The sequence below is a fragment of the Ochlerotatus camptorhynchus genome, unplaced genomic scaffold (assembly GCF_037179485.1).
Source record: "Ochlerotatus camptorhynchus isolate MF236.1 unplaced genomic scaffold, CSIRO-AGI_Acam_v1.1 ptg000599l, whole genome shotgun sequence".
Lineage (NCBI taxonomy): Eukaryota > Metazoa > Arthropoda > Insecta > Diptera > Culicidae > Ochlerotatus > Ochlerotatus camptorhynchus.
Genome location: NW_027041079.1, coordinates 183,325 through 203,680, shown reverse-complemented (window position 1 = coordinate 203,680; position 20,356 = coordinate 183,325). Strand labels below are relative to the sequence as shown.

Sequence of the window (20,356 nt, the reverse complement as noted above, 5' to 3'; positions counted from 1 at the left end):
ACGAACCACCACTATCGAATTGTGAACACCGACGATTTAAATACATACACTGAAGAAGGATATTATCAGAGGAATGTTATCCATCTTCAAGGTTAAACATTCACATTGGAAGTCTCCTATGTCAGATACAGGTGCTTCTGTCAATACGTAAGCGAGGGAGTGAAGGTCACATCAGTTTTTGGTGAAAAATTCAGACAGCCAGGGGTCAATGGTCTCTGAGAATAAGGCTTATTGTATGTGTTTATGTTAAACTATAATTTAATGTTTTTGGAAATTTCCCCGAGAACCATGTTTCTTTTGATGTAAAACGCACGTTTATAGAATTTGAAAGCTGATGTAATATTATTCCTGAAACCATCCCTTCATGTCCTAATGCCATTAATTTAAATCACGTATGATTTGAGAACAACAGTTTATCTTTTGGAAAGTTGCCTAACGGCATCTTTCATAATTCTAGGAAACATAAAAACTCCTATGTTTGCCTTGCAAATGTAAGACAGAGAAAGAGGTACCCATCATACTAACATGAATGCTCGATAAACCGTCTATTTTTTCATAGAACTGAGTCAACGTGAGTTTTCAACCATTGTCTTCCATATTCCGTATGTCCGACAGTATTGCATGTCACGTTCCCAGTCAACGAAAGTGAATTGTAATGTATGTATACCTTCGCAACCGATGAATACCATTCGAATCGTAATGAATTTAAATCGATGCATACGGAATTCTCAGCAAGTTGGTAGAAAATGCGATTGCTTTCAGTCAGCACTGACAAGGCGCAGACCGGTGCGGTGACATGACAAATAGAAACCAAATCCAAAGGCAAGTGACCCAGATTGGTTGGTCATGCTGGCCGTCAGGCACGGTGTGGCTGAAGGAGGGACATTTCTTGGCCAGCGCACTTGACAACGAAGGCACATGTATAAATTTCAATTGCGCGAAATGACTCAAACAGAGAGAGTATTTTCTAACAGAATGTTTCGAGTAAATGATTTACGCCCGCACATAAGCATTGAGTTCGGTTAGATTAACCGATTGGACTTAATTAACGCCACTGAATGCCCCACTTGTCATTGGCAAGCTATCAATTAGGATTGATCATGCTGCTGGGAGATGCAATGTTGTAAGGCTTCATCTTGTCAACAACAAATTATGTCTGCAAATTGTTTTCAGTTGGACGCCCCGGTGAAACCTTAAGCATAATGATTTAGTAATTATTACAGCATACGCATCAAGACCTTTCCATTAAAATGGTTATTCCAGGTGATATAGGTACAAGGGAGGCTTGTTTAACACAGAAATCAACAACAATAACGTATTCTACTTGCGTCGCTTGATGCAATGCTAACCGAAGACGTGAACAACATGCTATCGCATGACGCGTGCTCGGGGGTTGGTAGATTAGTTGTATTGACACGGGTTGAACGGCGATTTCTGTTATCTATAAAATCTTTTTTTTTATTGAGAAGAAAGAGGACAGATACATCTTTTGCTCATGCGAGAAATGCAACTGCATTGTTTTTCAAGACGCTGGCAATCGAATTTTATTGATTGTTGTTCAATTTTACTGCCTCCATTTGTACGAAGACAAACTGCTTCCATTTATTTTACTTATTCGCTACTCTTACATACTAAATAAACATATCATACAACTTGAGTTAAAAGGCAGTTTCGGTTTCGGCCAACGGTATTTAATGGTGGTAGTGCACGACTGGAGCCGCATGCACGATTGGAGCTAAGACCTTCTTGAAAACTGGCGCCGCATGGACAGCCTGGCCAGATTTTTCTACGACTGCATTGAATCCGTGGACCTTGTCGGCGGTGTAGGTAACCTTGCGGATGGTACCATCGGGTTCGGTCAGAGAGTAGCTTCCGTGCACTACTCCGTTTTCCAGGTGTTCCTCAGCATGCTTGGAATCACCGGTATGAGGATCGGCTACTCCGTAACTGAAGCTGTAGTGTGGGTTTGGATCGAAAGCTTCGACGTGCTTGACAACTGGTGCCACAACTGGACCATGTGCAAACACCGGAGCATGGTGGATGAATGGGGCTGCTGCTACTACTGGTTTGGCTAACGTCACTGTGTGTAGAGGTTGAATAGCTTTGGCTGCATAACCGTACGATAGTGCTGGACCGTAAGAGATTGGTCCGTAAACAGGAGCTGCGACTGCTACGGCAAATGTAGCTGCGAGTACTAGCACCTAGTGGTTAATGAAAAAATGTCCAATACAGAACTTAGACTACGATCATTTAGCAATAATAATATTCCAACAGGGTAGCAGCTGTTTATGCAGAAAAGTGTGTATCGATGTTCAGGATTACTACATGCATTAAAAAAATGGGATGTTTATGATGATGATATTTTGTATTTGTAAGTAACAAGAAAAGGTTAAGTTTGTGTTTGACACATAAAACCTGCCAATTTCGTTTTATGATAGTCGTAATAAGCGATTTTATATTTTTCTCTCTATTCTATTTTTCTTCGTTCTTCATTCTTCGCGAAGAGCTAAAATCGCTGATTGCGACTCTTTGAACGCAAAATTACCAGGTTTTATGTATACAACACATTCCATACAACGTCTTATTATTACTTACAAATATAAAATATTATTTTAAAATCTTATTGCTTATTTTCTTTTAATCTTATGATTCCATAATACAATAAAAAATATATACAAAATAAATGGAAGTAATTCTGGTCGGTGTTGACTCGGTGAAAGAACAACCATTTAAATTTAAAAAAATGTGGAAAGTTGACTAAAAAGAAGGGGAGCCTTCTTAAAAAGTATAAAACTGCATCAGAACATGAAATTTTACTGCTTGTGTTACCAGTAGTACCGGCAAAACTGGGTAATTTTTCGGCACCTAAATATCGACAGGCACTAGTCTTTTATTTTTTCGCCCTAAAATTTGACATAAATTTTCACTTCATTCGCGTACACATATCAAACAAAGAATAAAATCTATGTTCTTACCCTGCATGGATATATATATATGGTAAAAAATAGAGTGAGGAAACCTCTTTTGTCAAAAACTGGTTCACTTACCCTTACTGGCATTTGAAAATACCAGTTTGTTTTTGGTAATACTCATTTTAAATTTTGCTGCAGTTTTGATGATGCCTGGATTTTTTTATCTATGCTAAATGAGTTCAAATGCTTCGAAACTTATGGATTGAAAGGAAAGTATTTGACTATGCTTATCGAAGCACTAAGTATACATTGGTCTACTTGAGTAAATTCAAAGTGAGCATTTTCTGTTATTAGAAATTTTGGGACTAAAATTTGTTGTTGAATGTATTTTGCATTGTGATTTTATATTTTTCTAATCGAAAAAAGGCCATGATTAAATAAATAATTTAACCCTAATTTTTCTATCAATATCCTTTTATTTTATTAAAACGGTTGTGTACCATTATTTCTCAAATGGGAATAACTGAACGCTTATAAGTGCATTTATTTCAAAATATTAATCTATTCAACAGATCTTTCAATCGAAGCAACTCTTCAATAAGGGGTTTCAATACCGGTTGTACCGATAGCGAAAACCGGTAATACCGGCCGAAATACTGAATAGCGAAAGACCGGTTTTAAAAGGCTTAAATGCCAGTATTTTGGTATAACGAATTGAAAAGCAATTATTGAGATGAGCATAAATGGTGGATTCAAAAATCTAGCATTAATGATAAAATACTTTCAAGTACCTTTACAAACAATGACTTCAAACGTCAAATTTTCGGTACTCATAGTTTTCATTTTAGGTTGTTTGTGACTTGTCCGCGGAAGAGATTTGAACTCATGAACTGCTGCGTGTGAGGCATGGATGCTACCACTACGCAGGCTTGTCCCACCACACGCAAACTAACACTACACAGCAAAAAATAAATTTTTATATTATATCCAAGAGAATGCACTTCAATCATGTCGGAAATCTCATGTTATTTTTAAAGGCACAAAAATAAACAAATACAGTAAAAGCAGCGTAATGAGAGTTTAATGCACTTGTAGTAACCCAGTTTCGATTCAATAACATTAAGAGTGTATTCAATGATTAAAAAGATATTGTACAAAAACATTCTTTTTGAAGGAAACTTCCCTTCCGTACCAAGATAACTATTTCTATAGTTGATTAAAAAAATTCAATCGGTCTTCTATATTTAAAGACCTTGTCTTTTCATCAAACAGGTTTTTTTAAACATCCTTGATAACTCTCACCAGCCTTTCTGCTTGACCATTGCTTGCTGGGTTATACGGTGGACTTTTAAGAACTTTAGTTCTTTGGCGCTCTAAGAATTTAACAAACTCTATAGAGTGAAATGGAGGACCTCTATCTGTTACTACCACATCTGGTAGACCAAAACGAGCAAAAACAGGAAAGGATTTTTTAATTACCGCTTTAACATTTGTCCATACCGCATTGATTCTACCTCAAGCCATTTGGAATGACTGTCCACTATTAGCAGAAAGGTTTTCTTATCAAAATAAAAGAAATCAGCTTAAATCTTTCTGGAAAATAAACCACACCGATTTTTTTTTAAATATTGCAAGCTAATGTGTTTGGGTGGTGAAATATGTTGCGAAAATGGTTCGCAACATATCTCACCACCCAAACACATGTTCTTGCCTTCAAGTATCGTTTCAAAAATTTTAAAATTATTTTCGTTCTTATAATGATAACCTCTACCAGATGGAAAAATCTCCTAAAATTCTCAGACGCTTCGACCCAAACCTGTCCGATGGTAAAAAAAAATATCCCCCAAAGCTCATGATGCATTAAATTTAGAATGAGCATTCTTCGTGTCTGGGAACATTTTTCCAAAAAATCAATCGGTTTCTTGCGATGATTCTAGCTATTTCATGCAATTTTGGATAGACAGACAAATTTTTAAAAAAGATAGGAAATGTTAATTTCCATTTTGAAATAAACGTATTATTTTTTAAACATTTTCAAATACACTCAATTCTGTTTTAACACGATTTTTCGGTTTTGTCCTAATTAGGAACAGAAATTGTTATCCCACCATATATATAGTTTTTGTTTTTTGATTTTTTTTTTCTGACTCTTTGAAACAAGTTGAACAAAATTTGAATACAATTTGAGATCACACGCAACAAAACACCATCTGAACTGTTGGAATATCCACTGCCTTAATAATACCATTGCAAGCGAAAGTCACCTTTCCGATCATTGTGAGGTCCTCCAACGGCACTGTTTTCACGCACGCACTATCCGACACTGAAGAAGCTTTTTCAAGCCACGTAGATTTACAGATTCTTGTAAGTTAGTATACCTTGACGAGCTGTATGTTTGGTATGAGTTCAGATCTTCTAAGACAGTCTTATAAATACACTCCGCGAGACGGTGTCAAACAAAACGTTCTGGGGAGGACCGGCCAGCCCCTTCTGTACCAACATGGAAAAAGTCGGTTCAAAGGTATGTTACATTTTTCTTTTCCATCCGTGCATGCTGACGGTTGCATTTCTTCCCACCACGTGTAGCTAGAGATTTGTTTTTCGTCTTCTGAAAAGCACCAACCGCGCCACATAACAGGTTCTGAGAGCGAGTTCAATTGCACCAAGTTGCACTTCTTGTGTTCGGACGTCTCTACACCGGTCAGCCAAGATGCAGTTAGTTGTGAATGAAAATACCTGTTTAACGCTCCGAACCAGCAGAAGCGGTTAAAGGCAGTAGTAACTCATTGGAGACACTGAACAGCTGATTGGCTTGCAGTTCAATTGACTCTCCCTAGTGGATTGCCGCAACTTTGAACTACCGCAGACAAAATCAGGGTTGCCACCTTTAAATTTGTATTTTTTAGTGAAAAAATCTGTATCGCCAGGAATAACATCTGCTCTAAAAATGTGTATCATCTGATGATCTAAAATTTCATAGCAAAATGCGTTTTTGAAGGAAATGTCGATAAATGTAAATTAAACCGTGTCGTTACTTTCTGGAGCATATATTGCCAATTCAAACGAAAAATAAGCATTTAAAATTACATCATGCTATTAACGCTGCATGTGTCGAACTATTCGATGCAGGATGCTATTTTCTCTCTGAATTGACAGTAATTCGCGAACACTCAATGTTCCTTTACTGGAAAATGTCTAGATAAATGTGTACAAGGGGTTAACTTTCATCTAGCGAGCGATATTGAATAAATTGTGCATCACATTTATCTGCGAAAACGATTTAAAATGCATTTGGCACATTCTGTATTTTAGTTGCATAATTGTGGTAAATAGCTATTATAAAAAAGCTATTTAAAAAATATTAACCCAGTGAACGTTAAATGAATTTGAAAAACATGAGAACAATCAGAAAAAAATACAGAAATTAAAAAAGTACACTCGAAGTAAAATGCATGGCAAATTAAAACTCAAATCGTAATATAGGGGAAATGGCTTGGCCTATGTATCTAAGATTGGACCCATCGCTAAAAATCTGCAGTTTATCAATTTTATCTAGATGAACGCAACATTGGGACGGTAACTAATGGATATTTTTGGTCGCTTTTGAAAACATAGTGGATTGTTGAATTTATTAATGGGCCAAAATTAGGGGCATTAGGGGTCGACATTACATCCATTTTCCCTGCTTCAAATCAATCCGGAAATTAATTTAGATTCGCGAAAAAATATGTATAATCTGCACTTTTACAAAAATCCGTTACGCACAGATTGTTGCTCAAGAAATTATCAAGAAAATCGGTAAAATACAGAATATTTATATATGTGGCAACCCTGGACAGAACAGAGGTAAGCATGGCTGAAAGCATGTCTCGAATGTGGGCCGACTGTCGAATGGACCAGTTTCGGCGTAGAAAATGAACCAGAAAAATTACCCACTCGCTAAAAAGTGGTTTAATTAAATCATGCTCCTGTATTCTAAGCATTGCATGAATGACGTAGAATACAAACAGAACGCGAAACGAGTTTAATATATCATATTGATTTCACAGCAATGACAAGAGCGCGTGTGTCACAGAAATGGTTAGAATGGAATGTCGTTGTCTAAAGGATTGGCAGTGCAGAGAGTTATTCAACTGCAATCGAAGTTTGTTATGTAAGCATGGATTACTCACAGATCCAATAGCTGCTGTTATAAATATGTTTCCATGTGCTTTATACTCTTCTGATATGTGTCAAAATAGAAATGCAACGTGCAACCTTTCAAAATGAAAAATAAAAAAACAGTGAACTCTACAAAACACGATCTAAGTTTCACAGATGAAAATCTGATTGACTGAATGATTTTTATTATATATTTATTTGTGTAAATTCAACTCACCATTTTTCAACCTATTTGTTTGATATTTGTGCCGATTTTTTTTTAATTGTCAATTTTATTAAAAGTCAGTTCTGTCGTTTCATATAACAATAAATTTCTATTGAGATATCAATCAATAAAACGTTACACCACAACATATATAAGGGACTGTTTTTAATTATTTAGATCCCCTGACAATCATCCAAAGTAATAATATCCACTTTTCCACAGAACGTTTTCAACTCTAAAATACCTTTGACTGACTCAGAATTAGAACCCGAAGTCACTCTAGAGGTGCAGCTATCGGAAGGTCCGATAATTGCTGTAAAATCCAAATGTAATCCTAATTCCGATGGCAGTCAAATCAATAATGATGGCTCACTTTGAAACCGTTTAATCTAATCATATTGTCGAATGTCCAAAAGTCAAAGCAACAGTCAGTTTGTGGTCTAACTAGCCTACACACTCAAAATGGAAACGACGAGAAAACGTCTAATTAGAGTGCACCACTTTTCCACAGCTCTGCACTGCAGTCAGCCATCCGCGGCAACGAGTGTTGAAATTCCACCAGAATGGCCAAAGCCGTACACACGGCCAACCGAGCAAAGGTCTGGTTTATGCCGGTGCAAGGTGATTGGCTAATGATCTTGCAGCCGCCGGAATGGCGAATTTCCTTATCCGCGGCCCTTGAGTAACGGGTTAATTGTTAGGCTTTTTGAAGTCAATATTCTCATGGATTTCTTTGCAATTTATTTTATAAATTTGTTCATAATCTTTAAAAGAATAGCCTGTTTAAAAATACTTAATTCTATTCTTTAAAACTAGTCTTCTACACTAGGTGCGGTGTCCGGGATTCCGCAAAAAGTAAATGTTGCGGAGTTGGCGGATGGGAGCGTGGATATTGAAGTTCTGAAGCACATTACTGCAATCGATATGGCTACTAATCACGCCATAAAATCAATGCACCATGTTGTAAGATCAAAATTAAAAATATTTTTTAAATTCCTAAGATAGCGTAAACAACTCTGTTAAAGGTACATCAACAGGACGCAGTTTTTTTTAAATTCAACAGCAGTTTATTTGTTTAAAAGCAACATTCTACTCATCAAATTCAATGTATTCTACTTGTCAAGCGAAATACTCACCACACATTTTTCTTAACAGAACTTTGGTTTTAAACGAAAACACTACTTTAGAATTTTGGACAAATGATGTTAGACCTGTGCACTGTGGATCTAAACGGCAGTTTAACGGGAATAAATTATTTATGTGGTGCTTGGATCTCTACGATTCAACAACCTCAGCTTGAATTTCTGTTTGCAGTACGAACGTATGGCCGAAATGATTGGGAAAAACGCAAAATTCAACTTTTAATATGAATATCGAAAAACGATACAGTTATGAATATCGAAAAACGATACAGCTTTTGAAACAAAAAAATGGCATGAGAACCACCCCCTTAGCGTCTTCGTAGAAGTTGTTTGTAATTAAATTGGCTTTTTATAAAAAAAAATATGATTAATATGGTCTTCATTTTATCTTAAATCAGATATCGAACTATTTTATTTAAAGTTATAGGTGCTTACATTCTTCAGAAAAGTGGTGTAGTGGTAAGCGTGATTGCCCTTCTACTACACTGCGCCTACTCATCGTTTCCTGAAAGCACGACTACGGGACACTAACATAATATACATCGTTCGCCTATATTTGGCATATATGCATGACAAGGAGCCATCGTTTTGCCATGAAGGAATGACGAATACCAGCATCAACATTAATTTGGCATCCGAAGGAATACCGGCCTCAGCGGAGGAACTTCGAAAAATCTTTTTCGAGGTGCATGAAGAATATGGTGTACCAAAACAGGCGGAATCTGACGACGTGGAATCCTATCGCCGTCATCTTACCAACCAGAGAATCCAACACCTGTAGAGTATAAGGGAAACTTCCAACAATTTCTTCACATAAACAGAATGCGGCTATCAAAATTTCAATAGCATGAAAAGCTCAGCCAAAATGAAATAAATCAATCTCAACTTATTATGCCCATCCTTTTCGGAAATTCTGGTGAAAGTGTACAAAGTGAAGAAATCTTTGGAAATACCTTAAACCTAGTAGTATGGCGTACAAAGTAGTGTTTTTGTTGAGTTGTGCTGTGAAAATAAATTAATAATTTCGTGTGAAATAGTGGCGTGTGCCGCGAAAGGATTATTCCAACGCGTGCCCGTGGTGTTTTTCTAACAGGATAAGTAGAGGAAAGGTTGCCTAGCAACTAGTTTTTGTTTAATTTTGTATTTTCCCCCCGGCGCGCTATTGATTTGTATAGTGAGCTGTGGCGGTAAAATTTTATTTTGTGTTCTCCTCCCCTGTATATGTCTGCTGCTAACAGTGTTAGCGTTTAATTTGGTAGAATGGATGTGTGTAATGTATGCGAGCAGTCTATTGCTATGAGTGGGCTCCCAGTTACGTGTGTAGGTCCGTGCAATGGAACGTTCCATTTCGCTTGTGCGGCACTCACTAAGACTGCGGCCAGGCTTATAGCAGATAATGCAAATATTCTGTTCAAGTGTGATAGTTGTCTATCAGATCAGAGTTGTGACGAGCAGAATGATCTGATCTCGCGCGTCAAAAGGATAGAGGAAGAGATGAAGAAGGTTTTTCAACTCTCGGACTCGATCACTGGCATGCGAGATCACATTGCTGCTCAGGTGGACATCGCGGTTAAAAGCGGGATGGCAGATATTAGAATAAATGTAAATGGTCTTGAAAATTTGATTTGTGAGAAATTGGATAATATGAAAAGTTCATTTTTTAAAATTGATGCGGAAAATCAATTAGCTGTAAAGAATGATCCGTGCAGTTCATCTAGGACGATTCAGTCGGAATCGGACAAAAATACCAGACGCAAAAAACGTAAATTAGTAATTAGTAATAGTGATCATGATGATGATGTTGTTTTTCAAGAAAATGCGAGTTTTGCGGATGTTGTAAAAAGACATAGTCGTATTAGTCAAAGTAAAACTAATAGTAACAGTAATAGTAAAAGTAACAAACCAGAAAATCGTAAGACTCGTCCAGTCATTGTGATTAAACCGAAAGAGTCCAAACAACCTTGCGAAGATACTCGTAAGTTTTTAAAAACTCAGTTGGATCCAAAAACACACAAAATCAGTAATTTTAGAAATGGTAAAGATGGCTCCATTATTGTTGAGTGTGCAACAGGAGCAAACGTAAGTGATGTGAAAAATGGTATTGAAAGCAATCTGGGTGAAAAATATAGTGCTGTTGTTCCCACTTCGGTGCCAAGATTGAAAATAGTGGGCATGAGCGATCAGTTCTCCTCCGATGTCTTTATTGACTACTTAAAAAGTCAAAATGAAGACATCGCTATTAATGATGTAAAAGTAGTGAACATGTTTGAAAATCCACGCTTCACTTATAACAAGTTTAGTGTTGTAATTGAAGTCGATGTCGATACTTATAAATGTTTGTTATGTGCGAAAAAAGTAAATGTAGGGTTTGATCGGTGCTCGATAGTTCCCGCGATTAATGTGTTGAGATGCTTCAAATGTGGAGAATTTGGGCACAAGAGCATGGATTGCAAAAATTGTGATAGATGCTCTAGGTGCAGCCAACAACACAAAACGTCAGAGTGTACGTCAACTGTATTGAAATGTATTAATTGTTTGAAAATGAATAAAGAACGAAAAATGAACTTGGACGTCAACCATGCCGCATTTAGCTCGGAATGTTTGCTCTATAAAAGACTTTTTGATCAGAAGAAAAGCAGCTTGCGTTTCAATAAATAGCAGCCAAGTTCCAGGAATGTGAATCAATTCGATTTTTTATATTTGAATATTGCGGGGTTGTCAACAAACTACGTAGCATTACGTCAGATTGTTGAGAAAAAACGTCCTCTTTTAGTTTTATTATCTGAAACTCATATTGTAGAAACTGAAGCTTTTGATCAGTATAGTATTCCGGGATATATTGTTGCTGCTTGTTTATCACATTCTAGACACACTGGCGGTGTTGCTATTTATGTCAAAGAATCAGTTCAATTCAACCTTCGTACCAACGAAGTTATTGATGGCAACTGGTTCTTGGGCATTACAGTTGTACGTGGCATGAAGATGGGTAATTATGGTGTTTTGTATCATTCTCCCAGTTCTAGTGACCAGCGTTTTGTTGAAGTTTTAGAGAACTGGCTCGAGACATTCCTTGATTCTAGTAAATTAAATATATTGGCTGGTGATTTTAATATTAATTGGCGTGATAACCATAATTCGAATCATTTGAAGCGTTTAGCTGAGTTTTTTAATTTAAAGCAAACGGTAAATGAATATACGCGTATTTCCAGGCACAGTAGAACTTTAATTGACCACGTTTATTCCAATTTTGATTCCATTTGTTCAGTTACGGATACTGATTTGAAAATAACCGATCATGAGACTTTAGTGATTAATGTCTTAGACCATGTTAACGATAACGATAATTTTGTAAAATTGAAGTGCTGGAGGAAATATTCGAAGCAAGCTGTTTCAAACCTTGTTGAGAGAAGCCTGGATTTTCCATTCGCGGACGGTAACTTAGATGAATCTACAGCTGTTCTTAATAACACTTTGAAAACGTGTACCAATCAACTAGTTGAGCAAAAGTTTGTTTCTTTGAAAAACTCGAACAGCTGGTACAATTTGGATCTTTTGCGTCTTAAACGGAAAAGGGACAAATGGTACAAAAAGTTTTGTAGATCTAATAATGACAATCATTGGACTAGGTACACAATCGCGCGTAATAAGTATTCACAATCGATAAAGAAAACTCGTTGTGAATATGTTCAAAGGAAGATTGATCAGCATCAAAACAACAGCAAAGAGTTATGGAAAATTTTGAAATCTTTATTAAAACCTAGTAATTGCAAACCGCGGTCCATAACTTTTAATGGCACATTAGAACAGTCAGAACAAGTAATTGCATCTAAGTTTAATGATTATTTCGTAGACAGTGTTTCATTGATTAATCAATCTATTGAATTGGTCGATGAACCTGACGAAATAAAACAGCCAGTTAATAGTAGTTGCAGATTTGAAGTTTTTCACCCAATTACATTAGATGAACTTAGAGTTATTTGTTTTTCATTAGGAAAATCGGCTGGAGTAGATAATGTTAATGCTAGAGTTATTCAAGATTGCTTTCATGTCATTGGCCACATCTTTCTGGACCTTATTAATGAATCATTGCAGAATGGACATGTGCCACAAATTTGGAAGGAATCCTTAGTGATTCCTATTCAAAAAGTTGCTGGAACGATTAAAGCCGAAGAGTTTCGTCCCATCAACATGTTGCACACATTAGAGAAAATCTTAGAACTTGTTGTTAAAGGCCAGCTGTTGGAGTATTTGAATAGCAACTCTTTGTTGATACCAGAACAATCGGGATATCGGGAAGGTCATTCTTGTGAAACTGCATTGAATTTGGTGTTAGCAAAGTGGAAAGACAACTTGGAGCGTAAAGATACGATTGTTGCTGTTTTTTTGGATCTGAAACGCGCTTTTGAAACAATTTCTAGGCCCTTACTGTTAAGTACAATCAAGCGCTTTGGAATTACGAGTACTGCATATAAATGGTTTGAAAGCTATTTGTCTGACAGAACTCAACGGACTGTTTTTAATGATTCTGTTTCCAGTCCCGTGGGGAACAACCTTGGAGTGCCCCAGGGAAGTGTATTAGGGCCCCTTTTATTTATTATGTATATTAATGACTTGCGACGTGTTTTACGGTTTTGCGACATTAACCTTTTTGCAGATGATACTGTGTTATTCATTGCAGCTAAGGATTTAGAAGTTGCCGTCTCACACTTGAATGAAGATTTGCAGTATCTAAGTAGATGGTTGAAGTGTAAGCAGTTAAAATTGAATACAAGTAAAACTAAATTTATGGTAATTTCGCGGAATCGATTAAATGAGAACGTCTCTGTTGTAATTGATGATGAGACTATTGATCGCGTTCAGGAGATTAAATATCTTGGCGTGATTATTGATGACAAACTTAAGTTCAACTCTCACATTGACAATGTCATCAAGAAAATTGCCAAGAAGTATGGAATTCTATGTCGATTGAAAAACGATTTAACTATTGCCAGTAAAATACAGCTATACAAATCAATCATCTCTCCTCATCTAGACTTTTGCCCATCCATTTTATTTCTGTCGAATGCAACACAAATATCGAGATTACAGCGCTTGCAGAGTAAAATAATGCGTTTGATTTTGAGATGTAATAGATTCACTTCCTCAACTTTGATGTTAGACGCCTTACAATGGTTGTCGGTGAAGCAAAGAATTGTATATTTGACTATGGTGTTCATTTTTAAAGTAGTTAACGGTTTGCTGCCTCGATATTTGTGTGATCGAATTGAAAGAGGAAGTGACTATCATAGATATAATACTAGAAACGCGGATGAAATAAGAACACCACATTTCTTGACTTGTGCTTCACAGAATTCATTATTTTTTAAAGGAATAAATGTTTTCAATTCGATGCCTAGACACATTAAACGTTCAACAACATTAGCAGAATTTAAGAGACATTGCATTTCACACGTTAAAACTGTCTTTTGAACGGTTATCCAGTGATTTTTTTTTATGAATTGACAAATTATGTATCTTGACGAAGTTATTTTTAACGGATTACTTTGTATGGATAGCTGTTATAACGACTTTTTAATAATTATTGTAGCACTGCAAAAACTATTTTGTTCGCCACGATGGTGATGATGGATTTTTGATATATGATTTAATAGTAGTAGTAAAAAAAATAGTAGTCTACAAAGGTTTGAGCCTCGCGCGCGTATTACGGATATAGAGGACTGAATTTAACATTTGATAAAAAAAAAAATGCAATTTTGAAGCTTATTTGGAAGATACCTTGAGTTAGTAGTAAGTTTTCTGGCAAATGTTGGGGGTTTGTGAGCATTCCTGACATTGCTGAAAATTATGATAGCATCAGATTGCGGGGTTACTAGTGTAATAGGATGCTTTGTTGATTGTTCATTAACTCTTGATTGCTTGTAATACTTATGAATATTTTAGGTGGACAAAAAGGCGAACTAAGAGGTGGACGCCTGAGCTTTTCAACATTTATATCGCTGTGAAGCAACTGTAAACTCTAGAGGGAATTTATATCTGTAACTGAAACCAGTTCGATTTTGTTTGCCAACCTGGTTAAAATGTCATATTTAATTATCTTAAAGATAAATCGTCCAGCTCAAACCTTTGTAGGGGTAAGAGGTGGGACCATCATCATCATCATCAGATGACACAAATTTACATGTGTCTCAGAAGAAGTCAGGCTGCGGAGTCCTTATAAAATTTAAATTTAACAATGTTAATTGGCAATTAATTTTTAGGAATGTAGGAAATGTCTAAAATGCTAAATAATTTCGGATTAAAGATAAAAGACGTCAAGAAACACAAAAAAATCCTGTCTGGTAGGGTAAATGGCTCTTATGTTGGCTTATGGGTCTAAGATTGGACCCATCACTAAAAATCTGCTATTTATCAATTTTATCTAGATGAACGCGTCATTAAGTCGGTAATAATGTATATTTTTGGTCGCTATTGAAAATTTAGTCGATTGCTGAATTTATGTAAGAGCCCAAATTAGGGGCATTAGGCCGATATTACATCAATTTCCCCTATAACAGATAAATAAAAAACTTGAAAAATCAAAAGCAAACAGCACATAAAATTCACAACATTAAAATTCAAAAACTGAACTTGAGATAAAGTCCTGTCCGAAGAACTTCTTGAATTACGTAAAAACCAAATTAAAATCTGGCAATTTTTCTTGCATCATGCATCTTGACGAAAACGTCAGCGATAGCTCGGAAAAAACTAATCTATTAGCAATTTTTTTTCATTAAATATACACGACATTTTCTGAAGAAGATCATGACCGCTATTATTTAGCATTTTATCCAGAATTTTCAAGGGACTTTGACGTCAATCAGCTTCAAGTGTAGGATATTTTACAGGTTTAAAAAAAATAAACGCTTCAGAAGGTCCTGGACATGACGGAATTCCTCCAGTATTTATGAAAAGTCTAGCAATGGAACTCACTGATCCATTGTTTTGGATTTTTAATATGTCTCTGAAATCCGGAACCCTCTCAAACATTTGTAAAAGCTCATTTGTAGTGCCTATCTTTAAATCTGGCCCAAAATCTGACGTACGTAATTATCGTGGAATAGCCATCATCTCTTGCCTTCTTAAACTGTTCGAGGTAATTGTCAACGAAAAATTATTTCTCCAAATCAAAAATAGAATTACTGACATGCAACACGGCTTTTTCGACAAATCTACTTGCATTTATAGACTATTCATTGAATGCAATGAATAATGGAAACCACGTAGAATCCCTCTATACAGACTTTAGCAAGACATATGACCACTTTAACATACCAAAGCTACTTTTTAAATTGCAAAAAATTGGAATTGATTCAGGACTCCTGAAATGGCTTGAATCATATTTAACTAACCGACAACAAATAATTAAATTCAACGGAAAGAAATCGAGCCCAATTCCAATTGTGTTGCCAACTGGGATTGAACCCAGGCCTGCTGGGGTGAGAGATAATCACGCTTACCACTACACCACCGGTGCCGCTTGTTTGAGAGCTCTTCTTTTTATTCTAAACGACATTCCTTTAATTCTTAAAAAAATAAAATTGCTAATCTATGCCGATGACATGAAGCTCTTTTTGGAAATAAGAAATGAAGAAGTAATCAATATATTCCAGAATGAAATACACATATACTAGGCATGGTGTAAAAAAAAGTTTATTAGAATTGAATGTAAAAAATGCATCTTAATATCATTTAGCAGGAAAAGAACAACGTAAAACATTTCAATTGCATTAGGAAATCAATATGTAGACAAATGTGAAGAGTTAGGCATTTAGGAATTAACTTAGACTCCAAGCTAACTTTCATTGATCATTACAACACAATCATTCACAGGGAAAATAACATGCTAGGCTTTTCAATTCCCCGCATTTTTGCTGAAAAGTACCAACAAGTCAATTGCAATAGAAGATTTTTCACTGATGGAACACGCATTGATGGATCCACTGGCTTCGGCGTCTTCAATGAATGCTCAACCGCCTTTCGGAAACTTCAGGAACCTTGTTCCGTTTATGTTGCTGAGCTAGCTTTGATAAAACTTTGAAAACTTTGATAAAATTATATAACAAAATTTTCTAGAAGATCATTAATGTATTGGTGAGAAGTTTCTAATAACCCCTTCTAGTTCTTCTGTTTACAGAACAAAGCTGATTCTATAATCATAATTGCTCAGTCTACATGAAGCAGCCGATTTCATCAAGGAAGTTCTATTAACTACCAATAATTAATCTTTGAGGCATACTGAAGCATTATGAAGATGATATGTGTCACTATGAGGAATCATCATCGTTGCAAATATAAAAATATTAAACATTTGCTCCATATCCATGGGGAGGGTAAATTATATTGGTTAAATGATCATATTATTATCACAATAGGTGTACTGTCTGCGAGTTTACAATACATTTCTGTATTATTATAAATTTCAACCATTGGAAAATACTAAAATATATCAGATTGAACTTCTTAACAAACAATATTAGCTACAGAAAAGCTCATACAGCCAAATATTACTTTATGCAGCTATACACAAGCTTATTTTCCTTTGAACCAGCTAAATTAGCCGGTGGGTTTAGTGTTTTGGTGAAAAAAATAAATGATTTTATATAGTTAGGACACTCAACCTAACGTTTCAATAGTAAAAACAGTAGGTTCTACTATTTTTTGATACTTTACAAAGCGGCGCAGGTGGTGTAGTGGTAAGCGTGATTACTTCTCACCACAGCAGGCCTGGGTTCAATCCCAGGCGGCGCCACAGGGATGTTCTGAGGCATAATATCTCTGATCACGCCTTCCTTCGGCAAGTAAAACCGTTGGTCCCCTGTTCATGAGTTGATGGGTCGATAGGTAGGGTTCAGGTGTGGGCGCTGCCTCCCTGGCGTCGGTATCATTGATGCTCAAGCACGGAAAACAAGATCGACGAAAAACAAATAAAAAGGGAAAAAAAAACTTTACGGACACCCATTACTATTTTTTTAAATGCTTTAAATGATTAGGAAAAACTCATTTGTGACTGGTTTTTCTTATATCATCACTCTAACTAGCCACCCTGGTGCATAAAACTGGATAAAATTAAAAAAAAATCCAATTTTTTAGAGAAAATTTAAGCGCTGCAAAATAAATGTTTGCTGTTAAATTCATAACACATAAGCTTAGGGACACGCTAAGCTTTTTGAAAGTAACTATTTGATTTGACAGTCATAGGATGCGTATAGTACTACGTGTTGCGTTAAAAATAATGACAGTGATTATTCACTTCCACTAATAGTTACGAATTCCGTTTCAATTTGCCCCGGTGTAGCTTTTTTGAATTAAATTCTAGCGGTCGAAATCACAAGAGCCTAACTGCGATGATCGATTCCAAGCCTGATATTGTGGTTACTAATAGTTACTCCAAAAATCGATTTGTTTTTATTAATTAAAACTAACTGGGCGCTAAAATATCGATCTACATGCGCTTCACATTTTGGAACTTGTATTTTTTTTTTTCAAAATTGCGCTATGACATTTTTCTCTAAATTGAGCACGATGCCCTCACTTTTCGTCAAAATAACGTCCGAGACAAAGTTGTTTAGAAATGTAAAGTTTTTCTGGGAAAAAAACATGCACGTTTTTTAGTAATGTTGAGAAAAATAAAAAAGAGGAATATAAATTGAAATATCTCAAAAAGTATGTCTTCAATATTTCTAATTTATTTTTTAAATAAAGCTCATGAAAAATGAAAACTTTTGGAGTATTTAAAACCATGAGCTTTTTTTTTAATTGGGACTTTGAGATTTTAACACAATTTTTGAATTTTTACTCAAAATCACATAAGTAGGTATAATAATAAACAGGTATATTTTTTCAGAAAGACTGTATTTATCTTTACAAATTTGTATCAGACGTCATTTCGATCCGTGCTACAGTTTTTTTTTTTTGAAAATGATAAAAGCGCCATTTTGAAGTAAATTGCATCATCTAAAATGGCCTAATTTTTGCAAAAATGTGAATGATGTTATGGACAATTATTGGCATTAAGCTGCTGTTAGAAAAGTAGTGCACAAACATTCATAATGGAATTTTTGGACGCCTTCCATTAGGGTAAACGCAGCAATAGTGGAGGTACGTTAGTGCAATGTGTTCCTATAGTGGCTTATGGTGACTTCATAAGCCACTGTAGAAACACATTACTCTAACATACCTCCACTGATTGCTCATCTAATCACGCTTACCACTACACCACCGGCTCCACACCTTTCAATTTAGATTATTATTATTTAGATTTTTAGATTAAATTTAGATTAAATTACAAATTAATAATCAAATATTTAAAAAAAAATATATTCCAGTTATACTACACGCAAACCAAAAATCTATTACAATGAATGTTAGTTCCATTTCCTATCATCCTCTGTATATGAACATCGCAGCGAATGTTAGAAGTTGACCTTGCAGGCGATGTAATGGTTTTTTGCCTTTTTTATTTCGTGTTCTGTCTGTGCTTTCACCTACACAAGCAAGCATTTGCCTTGATTTTTATGTATAACATGGTAGACCGACGCACACACTTGCCTCGAATCTCTCCAGCAGAAAAAAAGCATACGAAGTCGAGTGTGAGAGGAAATGAGCGCTTCTTGTTCGCTTTTAGGCTATCCTTCTTCAGAAGCATAGAGAGAGCAGTGGAGAAAGCACAGGTCTGATAATCGCAACGTTCGTTGTTCGAGTCCAGTCGGCAACCTTTTTCCTATTTTTTTCGACATAATTAATTTACCTCACTAATACACTCTTCATTTTTCGGTCTCCAATTGTCTTGCATTGGACCGCAGCTAGGTATATCGCATCCTCGGTTCATGCGGTCTCCACTTACATCCTCTGATGATGAATCCCACATAATTGTAAGCGAATCTTACATCCACTGGTTGGGTGTAGAAATAAAATTTGTTGCGCCCCACAGTTGTGTAATCCAGATTTGAGTGGGAAAATGTGTTTTTAAGTATGTGGTGTCTTCGGGAAATTTTCTTGAAATTGATAGATCTAACTTTTGACGCTATTCGTTTTTGGATTAATTCACCTAGAGGTCATTTTTTCAATTGTTAATATTGGTGTTTTCAGCAAAGTTGTAGAACATATTATTACAAGAAAGTTTGCTGCACTAACTTCATATGTACTCGTTTAAGATAGGAAAATCGTGTTTTTCATATAAGATCTCTTAAAATTAGTTTTTAATTATAATTTTGTTTTCAGTTTTATACACATTTTAAAATATGCAGAACACACCACATTTTTAGAGTATAGTATGTGTCTATCTTTACTTATTGCACAAATTTATCGCTTTTTGTACCAAAAATAACCCATTTTCGAAAAACAAGTTACTCGACGGGTGGTAGATTGAACAACGTGGATCTAAACAAGATGATTTATGCTGATAAGTCCAAAACTACGAAGAAATTTTGAGATCTTACAGACTAAGCTCATATAGTTGCAGGGCAGTTGTACAGATTTCAGGAAAATTTCCCAAAATTTAGTGAAGATCAAATAGCTTCTAAAAATAAAGTAAGTTCTAAAACTCTGTTGAGCTTAAATATTTAAGGGATGTTACGTCGCTTCAGACAGTTCTGAGACAATTTCATGATAATCAGGAAAATTGCTGGAACTTCAAGGAAGTTCCGAGAACTTCAAGTAAATTTCGAGAAATTTAGGAAAATTACTTCAAATTCATTAAAATGATAAGAACTTACAAGAAATATCGAATATTAGAGATGTATATAGAACTTAAGGAAAAATTAGGAAACTTCACAGAAATTGTGAGAAATTAATGGAAGTGCAGAAAACGATGAGATGGTTAGAGATTTTTAGGGAAGTTCCATTGATGTCAGGGCAAATTCAGAAACATCATCAGAATCTCCATCATCAAAAATTGT

At 35.7% G+C, this 20,356-nt stretch overlaps 2 protein-coding genes across 3 annotated transcripts in view; both read right to left on the bottom strand.

The window, feature by feature from the left end:
• The window catches only part of LOC135714022 (neurobeachin-like protein 1), a 160,192-nt gene that overhangs the window by 21,928 nt on the left and 117,908 nt on the right, over nt 1-20,356 (bottom strand). The gene's annotated exons all lie outside the window — the stretch shown is intronic.
• Nucleotides 1,613-5,529, bottom strand: Cpr64Ac (Cuticular protein 64Ac). Its single transcript, XM_065237268.1, has 2 exons — nt 5,177-5,529; nt 1,613-2,201 (listed from the first exon to the last, which is right to left on the bottom strand). The coding sequence occupies exons 1-2, from the start codon at nt 5,186-5,188 to the stop codon at nt 1,692-1,694; spliced, it is 522 nt and encodes a 173-aa protein (XP_065093340.1). The 5' UTR covers nt 5,189-5,529; the 3' UTR covers nt 1,613-1,691.